Source organism: Typha angustifolia, chromosome 2, assembly GCF_048772165.1.
Source record: "Typha angustifolia cultivar Huaian chromosome 2, ASM4877216v1, whole genome shotgun sequence".
Classification (NCBI taxonomy): Eukaryota; Viridiplantae; Streptophyta; class Magnoliopsida; order Poales; family Typhaceae; genus Typha; species Typha angustifolia.
This window is the reverse complement of record NC_133240.1, coordinates 9,450,140-9,470,030: the sequence shown is the minus strand read 5'-3', so window position 1 is coordinate 9,470,030 and position 19,891 is coordinate 9,450,140. Positions and strand designations below refer to the sequence as shown.

Genomic DNA, 19,891 nt, shown 5'->3' with positions numbered 1-19,891 from the left:
ATAAAAGTCAACCTCGGTATATGTAAAGATGCCGAGTAAAAGGTTTACGTACATTTGATTGTTTCTGTTCGTCTTAACAAAGGGTCAAAAGGTTCTTTAAAAGACTTTGATTATAAAAATGGTTAATTATATCTAGATTTTTTTAATTATACTCCATTTTCACATAGATCATCTTATTTGTTTTCTTAAATAGATAACATCAAATAATCATCTTAGTTTTTTTTAATAGAAATATAAATAAATAACTATCAAAAGAGATATTTTAAAGTTTTATCTAATTAAGAGAATTAACATGTCATGGAAAATAATCAAAGATAATAATATGTTCAATAATTTATGGAGTCTAGGTTAGATTATTGTTATATGGTAGTCCATTCAAATAATTAACCTAATAATAGTAACAATAACAATAATAACAATTATTATTAGTATTATTGTACTTATTTGTTAGGTTTTCTTTGTCTGTGATCAATGAGTTGATTCAGACTTAAACTCAATAGGAAGCAGCTATAAGCTAGATGGCCGTCGGTCACAATGGTATATAATTATATTTTCGGCCCAAAAAATGTAAATAATGATAACATAAAATACAATAAGGTTAGCACGTCAGAGTATACCTATATGCAAAGTTTTGTTTCATAACATGTTTATATATATATATATATATAATTATTATTTTTTCTTATATTATGAGACAAGCTTCATCACATGTTGTGGCTTCCCAATCCAATGTTTGGTTATATACAAATTGTCTAATAATTCTGTGACACTAACGTTCACAAAACTACTTGCCATGTCATAATTTTCGTCTTAAAGAAACGTCATTTTAGGTTATTATTAGCTATCCACTATGTCACGTATTTTCTAGCAAATGGTCATCAAATTATCATGCCGACCAATATTTTTGACTCGTTAAATAATAGTATGACAGAATTAATTAAATTTTAGAAAATATATATCGATATTTTTCTCTACCTTTAATTAGGAGAAATAATGTAAAGGAGAAGGTATATTAACTACATTATCAATACATACCATCACTATCACTTAGGTAATAAACCTAAAAATTTGGAGTCAGATCAAAAATATCCAAAAAGATACATTATATTATTATTAATATTATTTTCATTTTTTCTCCTCGAGAATTATATCACAAAACTCAAGCTTCCACAACATATTAACCACGTATAAGACTCACACCGAAATCATATTCGTCGTCACCGTTCACGCCGTCAACTGATTAACGGAGAGTGATCTGACGGTCGTGAGAGCACCGCCGAGTAGCTCAGCGAATTCTAACCGTCCGACCTCCTTCTCCCCCGTGACTCCCGTTCTGGAATCTCTCGGCACCGCAAATTAACTCCGCGTGGGCCCCACCCCATCTCGTTCGGTGGGCGATCTCAGCCGTCCGATCGCGAGAAAAAATAAAGACGGACCTTGGAATAGAACAAAGTATTTTTGAAACCTCCTCCCACGTCGAAACGATTTTTAAATTTAAAAAAAGTGGACTACTTTTTTCTGGGACGGCAAGTGGACCCCCATGTAATCTACAGCTTGAAATTACCGGGATACCCTTATTGCTCGAGTCTAACTTACCCCTTAACTGGAAGTGGGGCCCAGCCCATGTAAGCGCTCTTCGCCGGGTTATTGGGAGGGGGTTTGGGGATAAGGATCGGACGAGGACCGTGCGATTCTGATCAAAGGGTGGTGGTGGGTAAGAGGTGGGAAATTAGTTTCAATTAATAGCTCACCCGTGATTCTTGGCCGTTGATGCGTTGGTGGGAGTTCCGCAGGAGTGGGTGATTGACCCAATGGCCATGTCATGGATAACGATGGATGTAATGACTTCTATCTATTTGGCTTGATGGGCATCGATGATGGTCCACGCGGATATCATGGATCATGGAGACATGGACCCATGGGCATATATATCAGACGGTTATTCACGTAGGTGACTCTCTCAACAACTATAAACCTCTTTTTATCTTTTCTGGGAAGAGCCAGCATACACATATCATTAGAATTATTACTGGATTACAAATTAATACACGAGTAGAAATTAAATCATAGTAATTATAATCACAAATGGAGGAGGTAGAACATTATTATGCCAGCCTAGCCTAGAGAATAATAAGAGACCTAACAAGCTAAATTTATCTCATAAAGTTTGGTTTACTTTTAAACTTTTTCTTTTATATTTCAAATTTATTTTTTTAATTTAATGACCAAATTATCTGTACCATCTTTAAATTAAATTGTATTACTAGCTGAGGTAAAGCATAATTTATCCAATATATTTTCGTATAATATGTTAATTGTGAGAAATTTAGGTAGTTTTAATTTTAGATGGTACTTCCATTAAATACGAGTATAGGATGTATATTAACTACCAAGTATCTTAGGGGATTTTTAATTATCCCACTATAAACATAACTTAACGCTTCAGTAATCGTAAATTTCTTACGGTTGCTTCTTCTTTGAAACTAAGAAAATAAAATTACTCTGACCAGAATAGCCCCCACCAACCACCGCCGGAACCGCGTAGAAGAATCCCAGCAGGCCAGCATCATAATTGAATCCCATCAAGCACCAGCTAAACAATGGAAATTAAAAAAAGAAGGAAAGATTTCGCGCGGAGGCGAGGGTACGCGTCGTAATTACCGCGGGAAACAGGGGGCTTTCCTGGAAAAACATCACCACGATTTCCGCAAAGAGGAAAAGATCGGAAAAGGTAACAAAATGAGATTTAATAATTAAATGTCGTTTACGTAGCTGTTTTCATGTGGAAGGAAAGAGAAAGCGTAGGGGAAAGAACAGAACAAAGAGGGGAGAGAGAGATAGAGAGAGAGAGAGAGGTGGGAGCGGCGGCGGAGAGAAGGTTTTGGTGGTGAGATCGGGGAAGGGAAAGCCAAAGGATTATCCTTCTCTCTCTTCTCGTCCTGGCGTTGAAGCCGTTCTTCTTTCGCTTGATCGCTTCGGATTCCGCCGCTGACTACAAGAAGAGGGAAGAGAGAAGAAGAGAGTTCTTCTCGCTGTTTAAATCCTTGGCATTCCGAAATCGGCGCCGATCTCGGTCATTGGTGGAGTCTTTGTGTCCGAAGACTAGAAAGGCGTCGGCAGGAGGAGGGGAAGCGGGATTGGCTTTTTGTAGATAAGGGCGTTCTCGGTGGAACGAAGGAGAAGGCTGGATCTCGGGGTTGCTTGATAGCTTTGGTGATTTTGTTCATTTTGGCCGTTTGCTGGACCTTTACTAGGGTTTAGGGAGGGTGAAAGGGAGTTGGATCGAGGAGCTTTGAGTGTCCGACCACATCGGGATCTGGAATGGTATGGTATATATATTTTCCTGTGATTACCCATTCGTGGAGTTTTTCTATAATTCAAGAGACTTGCTGGTTTTAGGGGAATTGTCGGAGATGAATCATGTTTTCCCTTGCTTATTCTTATATTTTGTCCAACTTAAAATTGCAATCTCGATAAATGTAGCGACAACTTCTTGTGCTTGCATTAGATTCTGTTCTTTTTCCGGTGACGTCATATTGCGAGAATCTCAAATGCTTGAATTGATTATTGGCCGACTGGTGATGGTAGTAACCCTGTCGTATTGTCCTTTACAGGCAGCTCAAGTCAGTATTGCAGTAGGAACTCAGGTTTGGGTCGAGGATCCTGATGAGGCTTGGGTAGATGGCGAAGTTTTGGAGGTCAACGGTGATAATATTAATATACATTGTTCTTCTGGGAAAACAGTAAGTACTTCTTACATAATCGGTCCCTTCATATAGAGTTCATTCGGAATTTCTTAATTTTTCTGCCAAGTCGAGCTATGTTTGTGGAGGGAGTTTAGAAGCTGGTTCTTGTTGCCTACATTCTCTGATTTTTTATTTTTATAACATTACCATGGCTAACTGATTCGCGAAAGAAAATTTGTTTCTGGATTCCTCTAGCTTATTTGAATTGTCTTGTGCAGTTCGGAACAAATAAACCTGTAGAATTATGATTCTTGGATTTTACTGTAGGTCACAGCTAAAAGTTCCAGCGTCCACCCTAAAGATCCTGAAGCAGCACCATGTGGAGTTGATGACATGACAAAGCTTGCCTATTTGCATGAGCCAGGGGTTCTACAGAACTTAAAATCTAGATATGATATGAATGAAATCTATGTAAGTATACCATTAAGTGTCTATCTTTCTGCCCTTCTGTTCTATCAGCTAGTTTTTCAGGCTAAGTTGTTCCATTGTCAGGTCGCTTACATTTTTATTTTATAACCAGACTTACACTGGGAATATTTTGATTGCTGTGAATCCTTTTCGAAGATTACCTCATCTCTATGACAGCCACATGATGGAGCAGTACAAAGGGGCAACTTTTGGTGAGCTGAGCCCCCATCCTTTTGCTGTTGCAGATGCTGCATATAGGTACTCTAATATTTTGCTAAATATATTTTAGAAGTACTAAAGGGTATAAGATTTTCAAAAATGAAGACTGTATTCCTTGAATCAGACTGATGATTCATGATGGAATAAGCCAGTCAATTCTCGTAAGTGGAGAGAGTGGCGCAGGTAAAACAGAAAGTACCAAGATGCTCATGCGTTATCTTGCGTATATGGGAGGAAAGGCTGCAGCTGAGGGTCGCTCTGTGGAACAACAAGTCTTGCAGGTATGATATTGTCGACATCACCTTGCCTCTGACTAATGTTAATATATTTGAAGTACAGAGCTTTGCTCTGAGTGGCTTGTTCCTTCCTGTTTATTTTTGCAACATATGCTTGTTCTTTAATAATTATGATTCTCTTCACAGTCCAATCCTGTGCTTGAAGCATTTGGCAATGCAAAAACTGTTAGAAACAATAACTCGAGGTGCGGAAATTAAAATTAGTATTAGTTTTTTTTATTTCCTCGTGAAATTTGTACTCAATACAAGTCTATAAGTAGCTTAACATCCGCTCTCATCTGCATGCTAAATCTGTAGTCGCTTTGGCAAGTTTGTTGAGATTCAGTTTGATCAGAATGGGAGGATTTCTGGAGCTGCCATCAGAACTTACCTGCTTGAAAGATCTCGTGTTTGTCAACTATCTGATCCTGAGAGGAACTACCATTGTTTTTACATGCTTTGTGCTGCACCGCCAGAGGTATGTAGTCTGACACTGTTATTGAAGTGAAATATGGTGAACTTTACTTGTAAGTAGGAGAATATACGACAAGAAACTTGGTCGACACATGATATTGCTATGGGAATTATCTGGCATTTAGTTAATGCCATAGCATTGGCAGTTTTTTTAATTATTTAGATATTATGATCTACAGACAGTAATGGCAGTCATAACTCATAATTCATGAGCTTTGTAATACTTTATTAGCAATACGAATTTTGTATCTAGAACATTGGGGTCTAAATGCTTCAGTAATTGGCTAGTTTCGGGTTCAGGCTGATACTCATCAGTTGATGTGAATATCTTCGCCTTCAAGGCTATCAATATGCATAAGTACTACATATCTCATTTATTAGCAATTGGATTAATGAAATCCAGAGACTTAGGGCCTATAGATGCAATGGTTCATTGGACTCTTAAACACTCTGCAAACTTTAAGTCAAACCAGGGTTGTGCGATGCAGACATGAGATATGCTTGAATGGAGCAATAACTTCCAATTTTTTATTTTAGAAAGTTAAAACAATGTCACTGGCTTGGGAATAAGGGACTTTTGTTTTTCTGTAGTCTGTCTTCCCTTTTTACTAGTGGTAGTTGACATTCTAGAGAGCCCCCCTTAGTTGGGGTTTTCACTCACCTTCTAATGTGGGTTTGCCTTCTTTTGGTGCAAGAATAAGATATAGGCAACTGACCAAAGCTTTAAATCCATAATAAATGTCAATGGAGAACCAAAAGAGAGCACAAATAATGCCCAATGTTTTTAAATAATAACTATGAAAGATACCTTAATTTTTGGGTAACACATTCCCTTTTCTTACTATTTGGAACCTATTCCACTTCTTTTTCACCTTTATGGTTGGTCTATTTCATTTCTTCTGCCGGGATAGAAGCATCCATACAATGTTTACCATAATTATGTGAAATATGCCGCATAAATACCTGTGATCATGTGTCTTTTTATTTTATCCTATTCTTTGGCTTCTTTTATATGCTAAGCTTTCTATAACTGAATTTTTTCAATATTGCTAACAATTGAATAATATAATATATTGCAGGACATTGAGAGATATAAATTAGGAAATCCTAGAACATTTCATTATCTTAACCAGTCCAACTGTTATGAGCTGGATGCCATAGATGATGCCAAGGAATATCTTGAAACCAGAAGGGCGATGGATATTATTGGAATTAGCCCTGATGAACAGGTACTTTTTTTTTTTTTTTTGGTTTACTGCTCTATTCTGGAGAAAGAGAATTTCATATCTGTTATATTTATTACCTAACCTTATTCTTCTCCTTATTTTTTTATCACATGGAATTTTCTTCTTTTAGGATGCAATTTTCCGGATTGTGGCGGCTATTCTCCATTTAGGAAATGTTGAATTTGCAGATGGGAATGAATTTGATTCATCAAAGCCCAAAGATGAAAAATCATTGTTTCACTTACGAACTGCTGCTGAACTCTTCAAGTAACTCTACTTCTTATAAAATTTGTGGCTAAATATCATGTTGGAGCATAAGTTCTAAAGAACAACTTTTCTCCAAATTCCTCAGGTGCGACGTGAAGGCCCTGGAGGACTCTCTATGTAAGCGTATTATTGTAACTCGTGATGAGAACATAGTGAAAACTCTGGACCCAGCAAATGCGGTTCTTAGTAGAGATGCACTAGCTAAAGTTGTATATTCACGTTTGTTTGATTGGTAAGTGCCTGCAGCATCTTCTTACTATCTTGTTAGTCCTTTTCAGGTTATAAGGTAGTCATATTGAATTCTTCTGATTGCAGGCTTGTGAATAAGATCAACAATTCAATCGGTCAAGATCCTAATTCAAAGTGCTTAATTGGAGTGCTCGATATATATGGTTTCGAAAGTTTCAAGACAAACAGGTGCTTAAGCGGTATGCTTTTTTTGTTGTCATTGTAATGTATGAACCTGCTGTTTGAACTGGGTAGACCTTAAGAGCTTCTAGCTACTTTTGCGCATTGACATTAGTTGATATGATGATTCCCAGGATTAATAGTTTATATAGGGAAGTAAACTACGTTCATGTGGACTCTTCCCCTGCTGAGATGCCATGTGCTAACAACACATGGAGAGGGCTCTGCCCAGGGCACTCTTCGCCTGTTGATAACCAACTGACATACCTTGAGCAGCAGCAAGTAAATACTTGTCTAGTGCATCAAATGTTTTCATGAAACCTGTTGTCCTTTTCCCTTTATGGACGGGAGCTATCTAGAGAGTTTACAATACTTTTTCATTTACAAAGTTGCAAAAGGATGCCTGGTATACAATTGCAGCAGAGCAAAGTTGATCAAGTCGAGTAGGAATAATGTACATGTCAAATACTCTTGAAAATGTCTAATATATGTTTACAATATTGCAGTATTACTGCTGAATGAACTTGACTTTTATGGATGTTACTAGACTGAATACTTGCTTTATAGGTTAAACCCATAATTGGCTAATTGCATTACCATCGCAGAGAACCTTTGCTTCCTCCTATATGAACTGTTCCTATTTTGTTATTTAACTTTCAATATGTTACATTATTTTCGTATTTTGTTTAGTCAAGATACTAATATATTTGTAATTGACAGCTTTGAGCAGTTCTGTATCAATTTGACAAATGAAAAGCTACAGCAACACTTTAATCAGGTGGAAATTTGTAAATTATGTATTTGAACTTTTGTTACCATTATGAATGAAATTTTTGAAATTGGTTAGTGCTCAATTATATACCCCTCTAACTAATTTATGTCCTTTCGTGCAGCATGTTTTCAAAATGGAGCAGGAGGAATATACAAAAGAAGAAATTGATTGGAGTTATATCGAATTCATTGATAACAAGGATATCCTTGATCTCATTGAAAAGGTTTGTTTGTACTGCTAGGTCAGCTATTTTGAGAAACATGTATGAAAGTTTTTCATACTTTACGGTCCCTGATATTCATCCTAATTTATCAATGATTTATTGATGTTTTGGGCTCTTGGCAACTAGCATGTACATCAATCAGTTGACGTATCTTGATTGCACTCCAACTTGGATATGTTGCTGTTGCTATTTAGTCATCTTAATGGCGATGTTGCAAATAGCACTGTCATGAGGATCTATCCTGTGACTAATTACTGGTGGTCTCTTTGAGTTTTGACATATGATTTGGACCTACTTATTCAACTTTTATCAATACAGCAGCTTTATTTTGGCATACTAAAGCTTGATGTACAAAAATGGTTCGTAGTTTTTGAATTGATAGACTATTTCACTGAGAGTTTGGCTTTCCATGGTAATGGAAAGTTTGCACCTCCAAAAAGTCAGCTGGTTATGCTTTATTAAAGCCTGCCAACTTGATCAGGGTCCATTTCAGTTCTGATGCCATTTACCAAGGTTTTCTTTTAATGTTTATTTTTTACCTTCCAGAAACCTGGTGGGATCATTGCTCTTCTTGACGAGGCTTGGTAAGTTTGTGCATACATAGCAGTTATCTTTCTTTTGCTTTTGTAATAAAAACACAGATTGACTCTAGAAAACCTGTAACCGACTAACTTGGCTTTACTTTTGCCTTTGTTATTCAAATGTAGTATGTTGCCAAGATCAACACATGAAACATTTGCCCAGAAGATGTACCAGACTTTTAAGAATCATAAACGCTTCACCAAGCCAAAATTATCACGCTCAGACTTTACCATCAGCCATTATGCTGGCGATGTGAGTCTATCTTCCTCCTTTATGTGTGTGTGTGTGTGTGTTTTTTTTTTTTTTTGTTTCTATTTAGTTGCTTTTACTATACTCAGCGGAGCTTGAAAGATGACTTTCTTCATTCAGGTTACATATCAGACAGAGTTGTTTTTAGACAAGAATAAGGATTATGTGGTTGCTGAGCATCAGGCGCTCTTAGGTGCTTCTAAATGTTCATTTGTTTCTAGCCTTTTTCCACCGCTTTCTGATGACTCATCAAAATCTTCCAAATTTTCATCAATTGGCTCAAGGTTTAAGGTACATAACTGTTTAGTATTAAACAACTGTTCTCTTTTCCAATTCAAAATAGACTGCAGTCCTACCTCCATTGTTTTGACATGCTACTTATCCTATAATACTGCAGCAACAACTGCAAGCTCTTCTAGAAACTCTAAGTTCCACCGAACCACACTACATTCGTTGTGTTAAACCGAATAACCTTTTGAAGCCTGCAATTTTCGAACATAAAAATGTTCTTCAGCAGCTTCGATGTGGGGTAAGATTTTCTGTCAGCTTCTGAATTTTCTACAGAGTTAAATTTATAAATTCATAAAACATCTTTTAGGGAGTTTTGGAGGCAATTAGAATAAGCTGTGCTGGGTATCCAACTAGAAGGACATTCTATGAGTTCATAGACCGTTTTGGCATTCTTGCACCTGATGTTGTGTATGGAAGGTATTTCAAATTTGATTTCATGTCATAGGTTTTATACATTTTCTTGGTCTCATATACTAAACCTTCTCTTTTCTTCTCGGAAGTTCCGATGAGGTCACTGCAACAAAAAGGTTGCTAGAGAAGGTGGATCTCAAAGGTTATCAGGTATTACACAGATTAGACAATATAAAGAATTGTATTTTTTTCTTTCTCTTCTAAGCAACATGAGTTCAACGATCTGCAAACTCATATTTTTTGCAATTATTGTTATTTTCTTTTGCCAGATCATTATACAATGACAGGTTGCATTTAACTTCTATGACATATTCAAATGATACATAGGATGAAATTTATACCATAAATCAAGACTATAGGAGATATTAAAAAATGGCTATATTAAAAAAAGAGACCTGTGATTCAAATTGAGATGGATGACCAATTTCCGTATAGATAAAGGATAATATACAAATATTAATTATATTTGTGGTAAGCTGGGAACGGCATTAGTAAAGGCCAAGATGTTGGGTTATTAGATAAGATAGTTTGTAGAATTGCAAGGAGAACTGCAAAATGCACTTGCAATTCAGCAAGGATGAAACATCCAGTTTAGTGGATGGTGGCTTGGGGGATTAGGGGGTGGGTGGGCTATCTAATTGACCCCAATTTATTGGGCGGTTGCTGTATATATCTCAGCTATACCTTGTTAGGGTAGTGCAACTTAATAGCTGGTGTTGGATGCACCAAATCAACCTGAGGATAGTGATACCCTTCTGTATTTGTAGGATGAAGGCTTATTGCTATTATTAATAAGGATGACAATCTCTCAGCTTGCATTGATTGGGGATTTGGCTTCAGTTACCATTACTCATAAACTTTTTCACCTGTTCCCATCTTTTCTGGTAATTTTGGTGGATCAACAGTTCCTTGATTGGAGATTACAGCCTAATTACAGTTTTTTAGTTGATAAATGCTAGAGTTATTTATTGTAAATTGAAGGCCTTATGGTTAACATAACACTTGATTATCCATGTTAACTAGTAAATCTCTGAATGGGTTTCTGTTTGTGGTGGTTTTTGGATGTGATATATCTGTGGACTGTCCTAAATATCTGCATTGGATCGTTTAACTTTAAAACTGTCATTTATTCAACTAGTTCCATTGGTTAGTTCTTCAAATTAGATTAAGAACTTTGAGATTATTTTATTCCTGAATTTTAAATTCCAGATTGGCAAGACAAAAGTATTTCTTCGAGCTGGTCAGATGGCTGATCTTGATGCTCGTAGGAATGAAGTGTTAGGACGAGCTGCCAACCTAATCCAGAGAAAAGTTCGGTCATTCTTGGCCAATAAAAGTTTTATCTTATTGCAAAAATCTGCTAAACAAATCCAGGCTGTGTGCAGAGGTAAACTATACTTCTTTGAGTTATAACTAATGTTCATGGATAACTGGCTTCTTACATTTAAATTATAGATATAGCTTTTTCTTGATTAAGGGAAACCTAATACTGATGTTCTTTTTTGAAGGACAAATTGCAAGACAAGTTTATCAAAACCTACGCAGGGAAGCTGCTTCTCTGAGGATCCAGACATGCTTCCGTATGCATTTTGCTAGGAAAGCTTACAGAGAGCTGTTAACTTCCTCAATTACAATCCAATCTGGTTTACGTGGTATGATCGCTCGCAAGGAGCTCCATTTCAGGCGGCAGACAAGAGCTGCTATTATTATTCAGGTAAGTTGATTGAACTGATTGATATTTTTAATCCATTTTTTCTGAAGGAGCCCAGAGGGTTTCTTCCTTGCACTGCTTCTTTGATCACATTCACATGCATATGCACATTCTATGTGGCAAATAACTGACTGCGCTTTGCTTTAAAGGAGAAGCTGTTATGTTTTTTCAACTGGATTCCTTTACAAATTGCTGTGCAGGAAATCTATAAATTTCTGACAGTTCTTATTTATCTTGAATTGTTTTCATAAATGCAACTTACTTGTTTGCATATTCACTCTAAAAGAGAATATTGCATGTCTATTCCTGAAAAACTTCAGTATTGGCAAACTCTTTCTTAAAGATCCATCTATAACTCTGGAACTAGCAGATATATGTATGTTTGTATTCCTCGGTTATTAGGTTAAGTCATCTATAAGAGACTATCTTCAATTTGCAGCACATATATAAATCATGCTTATTTGCCTATTTACTGCTGAAAGTGAAAATTGCATGTCTACTCAGGAACATCAATATTCGCATACTTTACATACAGACTCATTTACAATTTTGGAACTTTCCTAGTCAACTAGTTTCTGAAATATATACTCAATAATTTCACAAGGTGTATATATATATATATATAGTGAAGAAATTCTCATTTTTGTTTCAGTTGGATAAGTTATTCAAACCTTTCTTTTTCACTGAGGACATTATTCCTTTTCTAGAGTCAATGCCGCCAATACTTGGCACGTCTGCATTATTCCAGAATAAGGAAAGCCACAATTATTACACAATGTGCTTGGAGAGGAAAGGTTGCCAGAAGAGAGCTGCGGAAGCTTAAAATGGTAACTTTTACTTTGATCAATCTTGCTAGCATGTGGTTTATGCACTTAAGTGGGGTCAAATATTTTTATTTTGTTATGTAAAGTTGTTGTACTTCATGGTCATTCTCTCACAATTATATGTTCTATGATGTTCTTTTTTTACCTGGAACACATTAGGGTCTTTAGTTAAACAAGTGGTACTCGCAAGACCCAATCATCGTATAAAGTATTTCACTATGTTACCTCCAAGCATGCATGAGCCAAAACTTGATATTAGCCTGGGGGTTTATGAAGCTAGATCTTTATGCAAATATGATAAATCTTGTCTGGGACTCTAGATCATGATGGTTAAATTCTCTTGACTATGAAGGATTTAATAATAACTTATTTCATAAATCTCTTCTCTCGTTTCCTTTTTCTTTCAGGCGGCAAGGGAAACTGGTGCTCTCCAGGCAGCGAAAAACAAACTGGAAAAGCAAGTTGAGGAACTTACATGGAGGCTACAACTTGAGAAACGCATGAGGGTAACACCATCATTTTGTTTGTTAGCTATTTTACTGATTATTATCTTTGACTTTTTTGATCTCATCCATATACGATTTTTATTTAAAAACATAATTTAGATAGAACTATATGACAAAGGCAAGTCGAAGTGAATTTTATATGTTTATGCAAGTGTTATCTTTCTTTATATTTTGCATAATTTCAGATTATAATGTTGATGGAATGGACACTGAGGAAAGTGAACAGTCCTTTAGTTTTTTCTCTCCCTCTCTTATGGCATAGACGGCAAGTGCCGCGGACGTGCAGTGCCGTGCCGTGCAGGCCGGTGGTCAGCATGATCCGTGCCTATGGCATGGCTATTGTTGGTCGTGAGACTATTTCTTTTACTTAGATTACTTTTCCTGCCACTTTAGCTTGTAAAAGATCTGCTGATTCTTGTAAATACAATACTGTCTCATTCCTACTGTAGCATCTTATGTTAGATCATTTCAGAGTATGCATTAAGCTAGAGTAAGTTGTAGGTACTCTCACATTGTCCTCTTTTGATCATATTCTCATGGTAATCAGTTGATGACTGTTTTTAGGCTGATATGGAGGAAGCAAAAACACAGGAAAACACAAAACTGCAGACTGCCCTGCATGAGATGCAACAACAATTTAAGGAAACCAAAGATATGCTTGTAAAGGAGCGTGAGTCTGCCAAAAAGGCTGCTGAGGTAGTTCCTGTTATTAAAGAGGTTCCTGTCGTCAATACAGAATTAATGGATAAACTCAAAGTGGAAAATGAGAAGCTTAAGGTGAGCTTATTTTTGTACCTAGTGGATCTTTTTGTCCTCAATTGCCCTTTTAAACTTTGCTTTAATCTAAGTTTGAAGTCCTATAATTTAAGGGAACAATTGTTGTTCATTAGAATGCATCCCTGCTGCGTCCTTCTATCTGTTTTCTCTTTATCTTCTCTTCATATTTTGTTCTTTGGCAACAGGCTTTGGTGAATAATCTTGAAAAGAAGATTGAAGACACGGAAAAGAAGTATGAGGAAACAAGCAGAATTAGTGAGGAGAGGCTGAAAAAGGCAATTGAAGCCGAGTCAAAATTACTTGACTTGAACAATGCAATGCTGAGGTTCTTGTTCTTTATTCTGCCTTGCTTACCCTAACATGAATATACCTTGTATACAGCATGCTATATATTGTTTATTAACCAGCTTTTGTCATCTAACATGCACCTGACTTTCCTATGAATACATAACAAGAAGTTAACGCATTTCTGGTTAATATCTTTCCTGTGACAGGCTTCAGGAGAAGTTCTCTAATATGGAGTCTGAAGATAAGATTCTCCGACAGCAAGCCTTTCTGAATTCACCTGTAAAAAGCATGTCAGAGCATCTATCAATTCCAGTGACTCCAAAACATGTAATGATGCGATATAAATGGCATCACGTTGCTTTTGTTTCAAAATTATATCTTTCTTATTCTGTTTTGTTTGTATTTTGTAGAATTTGGAAAATGGTCATCATGTAGTTGATGAGCCAAAGGTAATAACAGCATACCTGTCATTATATATCGTTACAAACTTACAACTTTCATTATCTATGTATCACATGCTACATGAATTACTCTTTTTTGTAGGAACCGCAAAGTGCACCTCCAGCTATTAAGGATTATGCTAATAGTGATCCTAAATTGAGGAAATCTTACATAGAGAGGCAACATGTATGTGCAAATGTTATTTATTTGGCTAGATACACTTTAAGTTCCTGTTTTGATGACCAGTATTTTATGCAGGAGAATGTGGATGCTCTTATAAATTGTCTCTCTAAAGATCTTGGATTTAGTCAGGGTAAGCCAGTGGCTGCGTTTAGCATATACAAATGTCTACTTCATTGGAAGTCATTTGAAGCAGAAAAGACCAGTGTTTTTGACCGTCTTATTCAGTTAATTGGTTCTGCAATTGAGGTACTTGAGTGTCCTTGGGCTAAACAATTGTTTTCTAATAATAATTATGTCAGTTCTTGCTCACTGATCCAGTTTATATTTTGCCAGATTAGGATATTTTGGGGTTTCTATTTTAAGGCTTAGGTTGTAAAATTGTTAGCTTGTTTATAAAACTTGTAAACATGTGTTAAATGTCAAGTAAACTTCCGTGACGCGCTTCCATCTGCATGCGAGATTTTAATTTTAGAAATTAAAATTAATAGCTTATTTATTAAAACTTGTAAATATGACTTTGGAACTCAAATAGCTCGAAAATTTACCAGTATCTGTGTAGATCTTTACAGTTAATTGTTGATGTTCACAGTTCTACAAAATATGTGTAAAGTAAATTCCAGTCATCAAATTCTTTTAATGATCTCATTTGTTTGTTTTCCTTGATGATACATGATAGCCGGTGCTTGATTTAGAAACTTATATGTAAATTTTCATACTTGTGGTTCATATTGTTCTAATATATATGTTTTTCTATGGGTAAGTTGTATCATTAGCTGGTCATTCTTATGAAATTTATGATCCAGAATGAGGAGAACAATAACCTGCTTGCATACTGGCTATCCAATGCGTCTAGTTTGTTATTTTTGCTACAACGAAGTCTTAAGGCTGCTGGTGCAGTTGGAGCTGTTCCACGCCGGAAGCCTCCGCCTCCAACATCATTGTTTGGGAGGATGACCCAAGTATGTGATTAATTATGACCCTCTTGGATTTTTTGTGTTCTGCTTGCAGTTCATGTTCTTACCGTATCGTGGCATGTTTTCATAGGGTTTTCGCTCCTCAGCATCTTTTGCAAACCTTAATGTGGATGGATTGGACGTAGTGCGCCAAGTTGAGGCCAAGTACCCTGCCTTACTCTTCAAGCAGCAGCTCACAGCATATGTGGAGAAAATATATGGAATTATCCGTGACAATGTGAAAAAGGAGTTGGCTTCCTTGGTTTCACTATGTATCCAGGTATCTGTCCTATTATCTTTATATATATATATTGCTGATTCTTTCAGAAGTAACAAAGGTTCTAACTTCTGAGTAACTTTATTGGTGTTGGTTGCCTAAAAAATGACACTTTTTGGCTGCTTTGATTTCAAACTATTTTTTATTCAAAATTCTAAATGATGATATAAAATTATAAATTATAGGAAAAATCATAAATTTAGAAATCAAATGCTAGAAAAATAAGAAAAATTAGATTACTCAAATAAGATAGTAGAAATAAAAACAAAAACATTAGATTACTCACATAGGATAGAAGAAACATCATATGAAGAGTGATTGGTGTCAACTGGTATAACAGTTTAAGCTTTTGGTTTTAACTGATTAAGCAAAATTGAAATAGTCTGAGAAATTGGCGTTATCTTCAAGGACTTGTTTGAGTTGATAGGTGTGGTGATTTTTTAATCTTCTACATACAAGTTTACTAGTTATTTTGTGGAGTTATGATGGATAGATTAGATTTTCTTCCTGGTACTATAATCCATGAAAACTAGTGTTTTAGCAGAGTTAGCCTGAAAAGAAGTACTCTGATTATTCATAAAAGTTGGCTTCAACATTAATGGCCTGTTTGAACACATCTGGACAAAACCTTAGGGACTTCAACTACACTAATACTGCTGACATTCAGCTAGACCTTGCTGTCTGTATGTTGCAGCTGATTAATTGCTCTTGGAATTTTAGTCACAGACATTTTCTGTTCTTTACTTGTTCTAGATTTTGGAGGTCATGGTTAGTGGCCTAATTTCTCTATTTGGTCAAATCATTCTTGGTCTAATTGATATGTTTCTTATTAAGGCTCCAAGAACAGCAAAGACAGGTGTGCTAAGAGGGACTGGCCGTTCATTTGGGACTGCATCTCAAACCAACCACTGGCAGAGCATTATTGAGAAACTCAACAATGTTTTGAAAATTTTACAAGAAAACTATGTAAGTTCATCTCAAATCAACCACGGCAGACCTCAATAATTTGGAAATTTGCATTACCAAGTAAAGATGAACGAATTTGTGTTTTATGTGGGTTAATCTCAGGTCCCGCCAATTTTGGCACAGAAGATCTTTACCCAGATTTTCTCGTACATCAATGTACAACTTTTCAATAGGTTGATGATCTCTTATGAAGTTGTCCTTTTCATCTCTGTGGATGTTATATTTTTGTAAACATTTGCCGTTGCCTCTGTTTCTGCAGTTTACTCCTTCGTCGTGAGTGTTGCTCCTTCAGCAATGGAGAGTATGTGAAAGCTGGTCTGGCTGAGCTGGAGCTATGGTGTGCAAAAGCAAAAGCAGAGGTAGCAATCTGATTTAGTTATGAAGGCATTTGTCTTTCATGTAATCTTACAATTTATCATTTTGCAGTATGCTGGATCATCATGGGATGAACTCAAGCACATAAGGCAAGCTGTGGGATTCTTGGTATGTTTCTCATGTTGCCATTGGAAAATATTAGGAGGCATTCGATATATTTCAGGACATATCTGGACAATATCACATTAATTTTGCGTTAGCTATTGTCTAATTCTTGATACAATTTTTTGAGATATGCATTCCTTTCTCCTTGTTACGTCAATTGGATGCATCCTAACTTCTTCTAATCTTGATTCTATGATTCTTTGGACCTACATATCTGAAGTTGCTACAAGGGTTCATTGTATAATAGCTTCCTATTCTACATACATACTTTTCAAATGGACTTTGTGTTCTAAGTCCATTGAGCTGTGAAGGCTCATATTTGGCTGATGCACAAAGCATTTCACTAGTTTCCCTGAAATATGAGATGAAAATATATGGCCTTCTAGGATATGCTGTGGCTAATACAAATAGAATACCTTTAAGGCTTTAAGTGCAAAGTAGGATAGAGGATCTTTGAGGTGTAAGATCTTTTGTATAATAGAGTACCAAGTCTGGAAATTGCTTGATTTGGTCGTAAGCCTGGGCGTTGAGTTTTGATTGCAAAACTTTCCAGCTACAGTCAACTATACATATTTACACCCTAAAGCACATAAAAGCACTACTGTAGATATCCTAACCGGTGAAAGTGGTACGTAAGCAGAAAGGCAAGGATCATCAATCTATTAACATGAATAGCTGTCAGAGGGGATGTATGTGTAATTACAACAAGAAGTAGAGTTATTACTTTCGATGACTTTGTAGTCGCCAAATATCTCTTGTGCTGAAACAGAACTTCTACGTCAGTTGTACAGTTATATGTTCTATATAGGTCCATTAGTTGCTAAGTAGCAGAATGTCAAGTAAAAGGTCCAGATAACTCTGGGTTGAATGAGGATGTGACTAGAAGTCTGGAATGCAAATTATTGCAAAATGATCATGGAAGTCTCTTTACATGTTTTTGATAAAGATGATCATGGAATATTGTGATTTTGAATTTTGATATCTGAATAGTTGCAACCATCCCAGCTTTTCAGACTACTGATACGTCTGATGCCATATGCAGGTAATATTTCAGAAATATAGGATCTCATATGATGAGATAGTTAATGACTTATGTCCGGTACTCTCTCTCTCTCTCTCTCTCTCTCTCTCTCTATATATATATATATATGTGTGTGTGTGTGCCAAAAATGTATCTACATACCACTGATACTAATTATATCTTCTTGTAGATCTTGAGCGTTCAACAACTTTACAGAATTTGCACACAATACTGGGATGATAAGTACAATACTCAAAGTGTATCTTCAAGTGTAAGTTTAAAAGGAAAAAACCTCTGATTTTTGTGCCCTCTGACATTTTTTGTGCTACACTGTTCTTCCTCTGGGAATTTTACTTGGAAGCTTTTCCTAAAGGTTAAATATCAGGGATTTGATTGGTAGGTCACTCCCTTGTCTGTCTCCAGGTTCTTTCCAGCATGCGGGTACTAATGACAGAGGATTCTAATAATGCAGATAGCAGCTCCTTCTTACTAGATGATAACTCCAGGTAAAAGAGAATATCCGAATGCAGTTTTATCATATGGTTGAGTTCTTGAGAGGTATAAATTGGACACTTTTTGATTATATTGCGCATCAATTGGTTCTGATGCAGCATTCCATTCTCAGTCGACGATATATCAAGTTCCCTACAGGAAAAGGACTTCTCAGATGTCAAACCAGCCGAGGAGCTTCTCGAGAACCCTGCTTTCCAATTTTTACAGGAGTAAGGCTGCGGCACCTCGAGCACTCTTACATGCCCTTAATACTTCAGGCAGATGCTTTTCTTCGTTTGCTGTAAAGTTCATTCATTTTCACCATTTGTTGTATTCCTTTCTAGCCGGTTGTGTATTATTTTATTATTATTTTTGGGGCAGTTATATGTGTAAAATTATTTCCCTAGGTAGTTAAAAGTTAAATAGGTTGGGAGAAGATTAAATCTTCTTCTCTGTTAAGACGCCTTTCTTTACACAGTTAGGCAGCATTCTTTTGATAGGCAGTGTCATCAGTAAAGCAGTCAAATGAAATGTGATCGAAGGGGGAAATCTTCTAGCAATTTTCTCCTTTAGATTGTGCAAGCATTGAATACTTGTAAAGCAACAGATCAAATCAGTTATTTTATACAAAATTATTTTGTTCTTCTATTTAATATTTGATGTATGATCTGTTTGAGTTTCGTCTCGTATTTTTTTTAATATTTTGATGTGGTGGTTGGGTTTTTTATCTGTGCATATTACCGTCTATATTTGAGCCCTATTGCTTAAACGTCTTCTCCTTCTATAATATCTCCAAATATTCTTCAGGTATATTTAAGTGTGTTTGATGCAGTAATGCGGCAAGTAAATTAAGGAACTCAAGTTGACACGTGCGAGGCACACAACTAAAACAGGATGCCACATGGCGAGCCTGGGCAAGATTAAAATGCGGGGCCTCTAACAGCTTGCGAAGTCGGCAGGTTTCGTAGTCCCCACTCACCGAAAGTTGCAGTCTTTCTCTTGCTATCTACATCAACCGTGCCTACGTGGTCGGTCGTGGAACGAGAGAAGAAATGGTTCATTACCCTTAACTATCACTCAATCTCTCAGTTAAAAACTCTATTAAAAGAATATTAAAAAATTAGCTAACTAATTAGATTGATAAAAATAGTTTTTATTTTTATTTTTACTTTCTCCTTTTGTTAGAAGTAGATTCTTTAAGAAATTAACAAAAATTAATTTAGAGTTTAAAATATGAAATAGCTGTCATAGAGGACCACTAAAGAAGAAGCTAAAAATAAACTTTTTGCATAAGATTTTCTAATAAAATAGGAGGTGAAAATAATACAAAATAATAATTAAGGAGTATAATTCACCCTCTATCATATCTAAGTTTTTCTTAACAATTGTACAATTCGCTCTCTAGTATATAAGTCCTTCAA

At 36.1% G+C, this 19,891-nt stretch overlaps 1 protein-coding gene across 2 annotated transcripts; it reads left to right on the top strand.

Annotated features, from left to right (window-relative positions):
- Positions 1-2,782: 2,782 nt before the first annotated feature.
- On the top strand, positions 2,783-19,116 carry LOC140772877 (myosin-6-like). Of its 2 annotated transcripts, none has more exons than XM_073115114.1 (39): positions 2,783-3,324; positions 3,615-3,743; positions 4,014-4,157; positions 4,267-4,412; positions 4,498-4,654; positions 4,796-4,854; positions 4,967-5,126; positions 6,202-6,351; positions 6,479-6,615; positions 6,701-6,847; positions 6,931-7,032; positions 7,744-7,801; positions 7,917-8,018; positions 8,565-8,602; positions 8,726-8,852; positions 8,970-9,140; positions 9,247-9,378; positions 9,448-9,557; positions 9,641-9,701; positions 10,761-10,938; positions 11,060-11,265; positions 11,970-12,089; positions 12,494-12,592; positions 13,157-13,369; positions 13,555-13,694; positions 13,864-13,984; positions 14,068-14,106; positions 14,201-14,284; positions 14,357-14,527; positions 15,085-15,240; positions 15,326-15,514; positions 16,346-16,477; positions 16,580-16,650; positions 16,737-16,836; positions 16,904-16,960; positions 18,000-18,056; positions 18,169-18,249; positions 18,402-18,484; positions 18,604-19,116. In XM_073115114.1, exons 1-39 carry the CDS (start codon positions 3,322-3,324, stop codon positions 18,773-18,775), a joined length of 4,602 nt encoding a protein of 1,533 aa, XP_072971215.1. In that variant the 5' UTR covers positions 2,783-3,321; the 3' UTR covers positions 18,776-19,116. The 2 variants fall into 2 exon arrangements, with proteins under 2 accessions (XP_072971215.1, XP_072971223.1); XM_073115122.1 differs by having other exon boundaries at positions 2,784-3,324; positions 18,590-19,116.
- Positions 19,117-19,891: the final 775 nt, after the last annotated feature.

Bases quoted from the DNA above. Each gene is read 5' to 3' on its own strand.
- LOC140772877 (XM_073115114.1), top strand. The intron at 13,370-13,554 runs GTGAGCTTATTT...CTTTGGCAACAG, and splicing joins TGGAAAATGAGAAGCTTAAG to GCTTTGGTGAATAATCTTGA. The intron at 15,515-16,345 runs GTATCTGTCCTA...TTTCTTATTAAG, and splicing joins TGGTTTCACTATGTATCCAG to GCTCCAAGAACAGCAAAGAC.